Raw genomic sequence first — 9,916 nt, 5'->3', positions numbered from 1 at the left:
TTATTTTTGTACGTTTTATTTATGTACGTTCTATTAATGTACGTTTTTATTTATGTACGTTTTTATTTATGTACGTTTTTATTTATGCACGTATACATTTATCATGTATATAGGTATGTACGTATATGTTTATGTACATGTACATGTATTTTTATATTTATATATGTAATTATTAAATGACGTATACAAGTTTGTGTATTTCTACACTATATAAAATTCGAAAAAATTATTTTTTCAGAGTACACCTAAATATATTCATGTATACATACATATATATATATATATACAGGAATCACAAAGGACGTATATTTTTTTCTCCTATTGAGGACAACATGACTTTTAAAAATTACGTGCATTTTCTTGTGAATAGTTCGACGAAATTGTATACCTTATTACAGAATGTTTTTTTGAAAAGCTTTTCAAAAATTATGTTTAAATGCTTTACTCTTTAAGCAGCACGTTGTTAACATCATACTATATCGTTTTATATATGTTCATATATATATATATATATATTTTTTTTTTTTTTTTTTTTCTCTTCATGTTAAATTAGCATAGGTAGTCAAACCTGAGAGTCAGTGGACTGGCTAGGAAACGTAGTTAATTTATGTACGTACAAATTTGTACATATGAAAATTTATTCTTGTACTACTGTATATATGTAAACACGCTTATTTTGCGCTTCTTACTAGACGTAAAATTTTATTTTTAAGAAGAAACATGCTTACACGAAAAGACGCGTTATTAGAAGTTTTCCCTCACTCCGTAAATATAGAAAAGCATAATAAAAACTACATATATATAAAATGAAAAAATGACAATGTAACCTTGTGTGCAAATAGTAGTTCACAATATAGATGATAAGGAGGAAGCAACTCTAATGTGTGTGCATTATCACAAATTAAAAAAAAGAAAAGGGGGAAGAAAAATAAATAAAATCAAAGGAAACAGAAGTAAATAAAATACAGCAGAACAAAATAAATAAAATACAGCTGATCAAAATAAATAAAGCACATCATAATAAATAAAGCAGATCATAATAATTAAGGCGGAACCAAATAAATAAAATAAACCAAATAGCTAACAAAACAGTTAAGTAACTGCAACGAAAAGGGAAGATCAAAAACGATATTACAGAAAAGCTATTGCAAAAAGCTCAAGCATAACATTCATAAAGATGAAACCGCTTCTTAACAAATATATCCAAACGTTAAGATATGCTTTAAATGGTAGATATACATGGAGGTACGTATCTTTTACCCTCCAGCGTAGTAACTGCAACAATATAGAGAGAAAAACCTGCACAAGTCAGGTAAAACCAAAAGAGAACGAGGACGTTTTAAAAGTTTTACGGAGGAATAATTTTCCGTTAAATATAAACTTCAATAAGATAGGTACATTTACAGTTTTTAAAGGGGGAGGAGGAGAAGGAGGGGGAGAAAATTTGTTGTATGATAGAATTATTTGCCAACCAAGCAGTTATGAGCAACTGGAAAAATTTATACATATTTTAGAAAAAGAAGAAATTATAAACAGTTTTGATATATATTATTACGAAGACATGCTGAGCAATATAAAATTAAATAGGGCTCAAAATATGAGGGAAATATTTATAAATGTAAAAGAGATAATGGAAAATAAAAAAATAAAAAATGATGAAAAAAAAAAATTCCTTGAAAAAAAAAATATTAATTCACTTTATTATTACAACATACAAAGGTATGAACATAATGTAGATCCGTCTTCTTTTCTTATTGACAAAAAAAGATTAACAAAAGAAGAATACACATATCAGTATATATCAACAGCATTACCATATATATGTTTCATCTTTATGCTATTTTTCCCGCATTTTTTAATATGTTTTTATATACCTTATATTAAAAAAAAAAATGAAGGTCAAAGAAAATTGTGCCAAATTTTACAATTTAAGCAAAATATTCATTCATATAAAGATATAAAACCTGAACAAGTCATAAATGTTATAGATAATAATGTAAAGACAATTATATTCTTTTACAATAATAACATATTTTTAAATATGTATATTAAATCTTTAATGGTTGATTTGTCCAAAATTTTTAAATCAAATTATGTGCCAGTGAATGTTGTAGGGATAGACACTTCAAAATATGGTATTCATTATAACGTGTTAAAAGATGTCAATGAAAATTTATTCCCCGTACTTTACTTTATACTTCCATATCATTACAACAATGATAGTGCTGTTCTGAAAATTGAAAAGCCGCTCACACTTGAAAATATTCTTTCCCAAATAAAGGACTTCGTTCATGTACCTCGTACCGCCTTCCATCAAATAAAGGTTACAAACGATAAATGCAAAAAATTTTGAGTGCCCCCATACGCGCACGCACACACATGTGCATACGATTACATACAAAAGCATATGTATATGTACACACACAAATTTGTTCGCACGTGGGAACATATGCCACCTGCGCAAGTATGCACATAAAAACGCCTTAATAATTTTACATTTTTTCCCCATTAAATTTTACACAGGAACTAAATACCCTTAACAGTAAACTTAAAAAATGCATATTCGAGCATGAAATTATGAGAAAAAGGAAAGAAGATATATTATATGAGTACGGTAGCGAAGTAGCTCACTTGTCTTGCCTACATTATAGTGACAAAGTATCCTTTTAAAAATTAACTTTTGCCAAATGGCTGTTTTATTGGCAGAATTATTCATGTGCCAAGTCTTATACACATACGTATGTATTTATATATATATATATATATATATATATATATATATATGTGTGCGTGTTAAGACTTTTTCATCCTTTTGACCCCTGTATGCACTTTTCAAGTTATATTTTTTTTTCCTCATTTATAAAATTTTTACACACCATTAAAGTAGATAACTCTACAGAAATGGATAAAATACCTGTACTATTTATATATAAAAAAAAAAAAAAAATTTTACGTTTTTAAAAAAATGAGAAATGAAAAGGTTAAGCTAATGAAGAAGTTGAAACGAGGAAGCTAAAATGAGGAAGGTAAAATGAAAAAGTGAAAACGATAAAATAAAAACGATAAAATAAAAACGATAAAATAAAAACGATAAAGTTAAAACGATAAAGTTAAAACGATAAAGTTAAAACGATAAAGTTAAAACGATAGAGTTCAGAAAATGCAAAAAATTGCCTTTTTATTCGTTAATTAAAGCAAAATGTATCAAAATAAAAAAAAAGGGTGCCTTAATACAAAGAAAAGGCATAGTATTGTAACCATCAAATAACAAGTTTTTTAAAAATTAAAAAGAATAATGGGACAAAAGGGATAAAACATTTAAAGAATCTTATGCGTATATGAGTATATACATACATATAGGTACACGTTATATATGTATATACATATATATTATACATGTGCATATATATATACATTCACAATATACGTTAAGTCCAAAGGGTAAAAAAAAGTCATGTTAAAAACAAATAAAAAAAAAATAAATACAAGATTTGTGAGACGCGTTGCATGTTAATGCAAAGTGGGCACATAAAAAAAGGGGAAAAAAAGGAAAAAAAAGGAAAAAAAAAGGAAAAAAAAAGGAAAAAAAAAGATGAATAAAGAATAGAGAAAACTATAACGAAATATAATGGAAAAAAAAAAAAAAAAAAGCTCCTACATTATTCTGTTATTACTTGTGCTGTTTCTGCTAATTTTGCTACCGTTCCGATCAAAATGTAAGACACCCCTGAGATATTTCGTAAACCTGCACATACGGAAAAAAGAGAAAAATGTAAGTAAAATACTATGCAGAAAAATATAATACAATATAAATATAGCACAGTACAATATAACAAAGTATAACTAAGGTACTATATAACAAAATAAACCGCTTAAGAACTGCGTAAGCGTAAACAGAAGCTAAACTTCACAGCTCCGCCAAATGTGCAGAAGTGCAATCGACATGTAAATGTATATTACATGCACTTGCACATGTAAACATTATACAAGTTGTGTGCACTCACACCATACCATTTTTAATCGTATCTCCTTTATATCTTTTTGATTAAAATCAAATTCTCTGTTGAAGCTTAAGCATTTGGCAAACATACACGTGAACACACCGCAGTCATATCCGTTCTCTTGATGCGGTATTCCGCCCTGTTAAAATAAAAAAAATTAAAATTCGCATTAACATGTACAATATGTGGTGATAATACAATAAACATTCGTGCATACATACATATATATATGTATATATACGTGTAGCAAAAAATGGATGTAGTTCATATTTTTTTTTTTTTTTTTTGGGGGGTAAGGGAAGGGCGCTTCTCCCCTTTTTTAAATGAAGGCTTGTTCTGAGGCATACCTCTGAACTTCCCTCCTTGTTATACTCCCATGAGGAAATGTTAATTTCCATTTGTTTTTTATCTCGGATTTCATCAACTATGTATTTACTTATGTATTCAAAAAATTTTTTATTTGGCATATTTAAAGAGTCATATAATTTTATTTTTTTATCTTTTATATTAATTGAGCCTAAAGTCCAATGATTTCCTCCTACATGCAAAGGAATTAAAATTAAATCGAAAGAAAAAATGTCAATTTTTTTTCTCTTTGTCCAACGAGATACCTTACTATAATTATAACATCCATTTGAACTTAAGGATTGAAAAAAGAAGGTACTAAAAATAAAAATTTTTGGTAAATGTGACATACTATTTTTTGTATTCTGTTCATTGTATTCTTGTAACATACTAAGATAAAAGTTAATTACTTCATCATTTAACCATCTTGTATCGATTAAGCATTTTATTTGTGAATATAAAAGAGGTACATTGAACTTATCAATTAAAACTTTATTATCACCTTTCTGATTTAGAATGAATACAGCTGCTTCGTAATGATCTTTTTTATTACATTTAAAAAATATACTTTTGTCTATTTTTAATTTTTTTTTTTTTTTTTTTCTCTTCATCTGCATCCTCATCAGCTTCTTCTTCTTCCTCTTCCTCTTCCTCTTCTTCCCCTTCTTCTTTCGCTTCCTCTAATTTTTTCTGTTTATCAATTCTTAATTTTTCTAACGCTTCAATGAGTGAATCTTCATCATATTTTAATATAATATATTTATTTTTATTTTGCAAGGATATTTCATCTATTATTTTCATAGAGTCTTCACCTTTATATTCATCCTCGTTCTCTGAAAAAAAATTGTTTTTCATTCCTTCCTTCTCATCATTTATTCTATTACTGTTTGTATGGATAAGAGAATTGTTAACACTTTGTCCGTTTAAACTTTCGTCAATAAATGTGTCTATTATTCGTATTAGTGATTTATATTCATATCTCATTTTTTTTATTTCTTCATTGTTTTTAATAAAATTATTAGAATGACTACTTTTTTTCTGTCTCTCCAGCCCTTGACCATCCATATGTGTGTTGTCATTAAGGAGTATTTTACCATGGTGGTGATGGTCGTCATGCTCATTTTTAAACTGTTCCTCCTCATGCTTATCCATTGCTTTGTCATCTACACACGATTGTTCATGAATTGAAACATTCCTATTTTTTCGATCATAAAAAATGTTTTTGAAGCTTTCGAAGCTACTGTCATCTTTACCGTTGATTGATTTTTCTTCTCGATCTTTTTCCATGAGAATATTTTCGTAATACAGCTTTTCTACTTGCTCCTTTTGGGGCATGCGTGCATCGTCCGTAGCTTTTCCTTCTTTCTTCTCTTCCTCCTTCTTATCGTTATATATGAAATATGCAATTCCCTTTTCATTTGCTTTATCCTTCGCTTTGTCCTTCTTCCCATTCTTTTTTCCATCCTGGAGTTGTTTCCCTTCAATGTTAATTTTTTTTTCATTTTCACTTAGACAGTGCTCACCGTTGAAGCTACTTTCTCTACTACTTTTGCAGCTCCTGTCACTTCTGATGCCTTTTTTTGCAATTTTATCATCATGACTATATTTGCTTTCATCCTTTTGCCAATACCGTTTTAGCAAATCATTATCAATGTACTGCTGTTTATTGAAATGTGTTTCTTTCTTATCATTTTCACTATTGCAGCTAGCTGAATTACTTCCTTTATTTTTCTGTTCCCTATACTCATTATTCTTTCTTTTTTCATTAGGCGTATATTTATCATCCTTTTTATTACCATATTCGTCCTCTGATGATTCAAAAAAAAAAAAATCTTTCTTCATATTTATATCACCATTATACATATTTTTAAGTTTGTATTGGTAACTATTACTATTAAATGTTAAGGAGGAAAGCCTCTGATGTGGTTTCTCATATGGTTTCATATTATTATTTTCATATGACTGTTTACTCTCATTATTACTAAGACTTTTTAAATCATACTTAGAGTAATTTGAATTATTCATTGAGTTATACTTACTCTTACTGCTACTGCGTTTATGCATATTTAAATCAACATCATATCTCTTCTCTTCCCTGTAACTACCGTGATTGTCCTCCTTGCAAATGCAACTGTTATGCTTCTTTTTCTTCTGAACATCCTCTACGTTTGTGCCATTATGAGTAGTCATTTGACCATTTTTTATGCTGCCTTTTAAATGAGAATACGAATAATCCATTTTTTCATTATCAGACAAGAACAAATTCTTTATATCATTTTCCGAAAAATCGTAAAAAGAATTTTTTATTTTCTTATTCCTATCTGTCACATGTTCATCATTGTGTTTATATTTATTTTTATTATTTTTATTATATTCATCATTTTTATTATTTTTATTATATTCATCATTTTTATTATATTCATCATTTGCATCATTTTTATTATATTCACCATTTTTATTATATTCATCATTTTCATCATTTTTATTATTTTCATCATCTGCATCATTTGCATCATTTTCATCATTTTTATTATTTTCATCATCTGCATTATATTTTTCGTTTTTCTTTAAATAACCGTGTGTAAAATTATTCATACTGTTCGATTCATTTTTATACTTAATATTTCCTGAGATAAAACAACTTTTATTTTTTAAACTGGACAAATAATTATCATCGCTTAACATCCCTTTATCATCTTTTTTTTGTCTATTTCTTTTGGACTTTTTGTCAATTAACCTTGAATTATCTGAAATTATTTTCTTTTTTAAATTTGAATTACTGTTTTCGTATGAGAATATATTTTTTTTTACGACAGATGCGAACGATGAGCACATACTTTTCACGCAACTCCAAAGAAGACCACTCCCTGCTTTTTCCTTATCACTGTTTACATTTTTATCAACACCCGTATTAGAGGAAGATTTAAAATGCGTATAACTCTTATTATTCTGTTTTAGGCCCAATTTATGGTTTGATTTTCGGTGTCCTTCCTTGTGCATTTTGCGGTACAATTTGTTGTCCCAACTTTCCATTTTGCTGTTCCTACTTTCCATTTTGCTGTTCCTACTTTCCATTTTGTTGTCCCAACTTTCCATTTTGCTGTTCCTACTTTCCATTTTGCTGTTCCTACTTTCCAATTTACTGTTCCTACTTTCCAATTTACTGTTTCTACTTTCCACTTTACTACTCCTATTTTCCACTCGACCGCTCCTACTTTCCTGTTTACTGTCTAACTTATCATGTTTCTCCCTACATAATTTTTCATCATAATTTAATTTCCTATAATGATCACTGTATAACTTCCTACGATCATCATGGTGTAGCCTATTTTGCTTAAACACAAAGTGATGATCATTCGTTGACGTTTCTCCACTCAAATTTGTAGAAAGTACTCTTATCTTGTAATCATGGTCATGTGCAGTGTATGCGGCCTCTTTATATTTTCCGTTACTACTTACTTTGTTACTTACTTTGCTATATTCTTTGCTATATTCTTTGCTATACTCTTTGCTATATTCTTTGCTATACTCTTTGCTATATACTTTGCTACTTACTTTTTTATTTTCCTCATTTTGTGCTCTGTGGTTTGAAGCGATGCTATACTTGTCCTTTTCAAACAAACAGTTAATATTCCAGTGGCCCTTATTCATATTATTTTTTCGTGCAGTATATTTTCTTTTTCATGAGTACGTTCATGCGTGTGCAAATATATATACATATATACATACATATATATATATATATATATACATATACTCTTTTTCAAATGTGAATATATATATACACCCCCCAACAAACGAAAAATGCACATCAGCTAAATTCAAATTGTAATATAAAAAAAAAAAAAAAAAGAATTAAGCTTTGATGAGTCCGTTCTCTTATTTTACATATATACACATATACACATATACATATATACACATATACACATATACACATATACACATATACGTACCTTATATATTAACATATGTACGTCTACATATACACGTTAATGAAACAAAAAAAGGAAGCATAATACAAAACCCATTAATTAAAAATAGGAGAACTCTTCACAGTTCTAGTTATACATTCTTTTAATTATAAAAAGGAAAAAGGGAATAAAAAGATAAGCAAAATAAAAAATCCGTTCATATTTCTATATAATAACGAAACATTTTTATGTAGTAATTCTTCTTTTTAAAATTAGTACAAAATACAAAATTTGTGTTATGTTCTTCTGATGATCTCTGTACTTATTATACTATATATGTTAGTAAGGTGTAACTAGAAAATTTGTTATTCCTTTAAATTTGTGCATATACGTATACATTTATACATATATACTCATATATATATACGTATATATGGTACGTGAAATCTAATTTACAAATTTAAAAAATACTATGTACAACAACGCTTTAAATTGCAATTCGGGGGAGTCAAGTTGCAAACACATTAATTATGATCAATGGAGCAAAGCTTTAATAGCCTTCTAGGATTAATGTATAAAAAAATAATAAAGTATTATACATAACACACATACGTATACATGTACATAATCAATGCATATATGTACGTGTAAATAATCCGTCGTATTTATAAGAAAGTTTACGAATAATATTGACAAGCCGAAAATTAACAGAATTACAATTTAGCATAAAAAGCTATACACGTATGGTATACATTTAGATATAGTGTTCTTACGATGGCATGCTTGTTATGCTCACTTATAAAATGTAAATGTTTGCTGCATAGAAAATAAAATATAAAGTTATTCCTGCATGATATATATTAAAAGAATACAAAAAAGGGAAAAAAGAAATAAACAAAAAAAAAAGTAAAAACGAAATGCTTCTTTTAACTTCCTTTAGCTTCTTTTATTATATATATCTTTCCTGGGGTATATTTTTTTTTTTTTTTTTGTCTTTGATAACAAGTACGTACTAACCCCTTGGATGTTTCATTATTTTAATTTTAATTTATTTTTAAGGGACTACAAAGTAATGGGGAAAAAACAAAAAAAATAAAATAAAAAAATAAAATAAAAAAATAGAATAAAATATAATATAATGAAGTGAAATAAACAGGAGTAGAAATAAGGAATGGAATAGAATAAGGAATAATATAAAAATATGAAAAGGGATAAGGAAAGGACGATAGTAATGAAGCAGAAAAAATATTACATTAAAAAATACTAATCATTTAAGCATCAGGTAAACAAATTCGACAGCGTATTTTATGTATACTGTTTATACGATTAAATTTACTTGAATGTATATGTATGTATATTTATCTATTTATGTATATATATATATATATATATATATATATATATATATTTTTTTTTTTTTTTTTTACTCATTTGTACAAATACTTAATCATTCATCATTAGCAGGCAAATTTTTATGCACTTAGAATTCGTGAGGTAAACTGGAACATGTATATCTTTAGAAAACATTTTTAAGGCAAATAATATCAAGGGTTTAAAAAATAGAAAAAGTGCTAGTACATACATATATATATATATATATATAAATATGCATGAATATAATGTACTTTCATATGTAGGGTGCTCGTAATTCACATA

General features: G+C 27.4%; 2 protein-coding genes across 2 annotated transcripts; one reads left to right on the top strand and one right to left on the bottom strand.

Moving 5' to 3' along the window:
* Nucleotides 1-1,177: 1,177 nt before the first annotated feature.
* PmUG01_14068200 (conserved Plasmodium protein, unknown function) lies at nt 1,178-2,670 on the top strand (the record flags this gene model as incomplete). Its single annotated transcript, XM_029008269.1, has 2 exons — nt 1,178-2,323; nt 2,524-2,670. 2 exons carry the CDS (start codon nt 1,178-1,180, stop codon nt 2,668-2,670), a joined length of 1,293 nt encoding a protein of 430 aa, XP_028864575.1.
* A 1,039-nt stretch (nt 2,671-3,709) lies between these two features.
* SENP1 (sentrin-specific protease 1, putative) lies at nt 3,710-7,997 on the bottom strand (the record flags this gene model as incomplete). The annotated part of the gene is given in 4 exon segments (XM_029008268.1): nt 3,710-3,745; nt 4,012-4,140; nt 4,349-4,930; nt 4,944-7,997. 4 exon segments carry the CDS (start codon nt 7,995-7,997, stop codon nt 3,710-3,712), a joined length of 3,801 nt encoding a protein of 1,266 aa, XP_028864574.1.
* Nucleotides 7,998-9,916: the final 1,919 nt, after the last annotated feature.

Source organism: Plasmodium malariae (assembly GCF_900090045.1).
Source record: "Plasmodium malariae genome assembly, chromosome: 14".
Lineage (NCBI taxonomy): Eukaryota > Apicomplexa > Aconoidasida > Haemosporida > Plasmodiidae > Plasmodium > Plasmodium malariae.
Note: the sequence above shows the minus strand (reverse complement) of the source record. Positions and strands in the feature narration are given on the sequence as shown.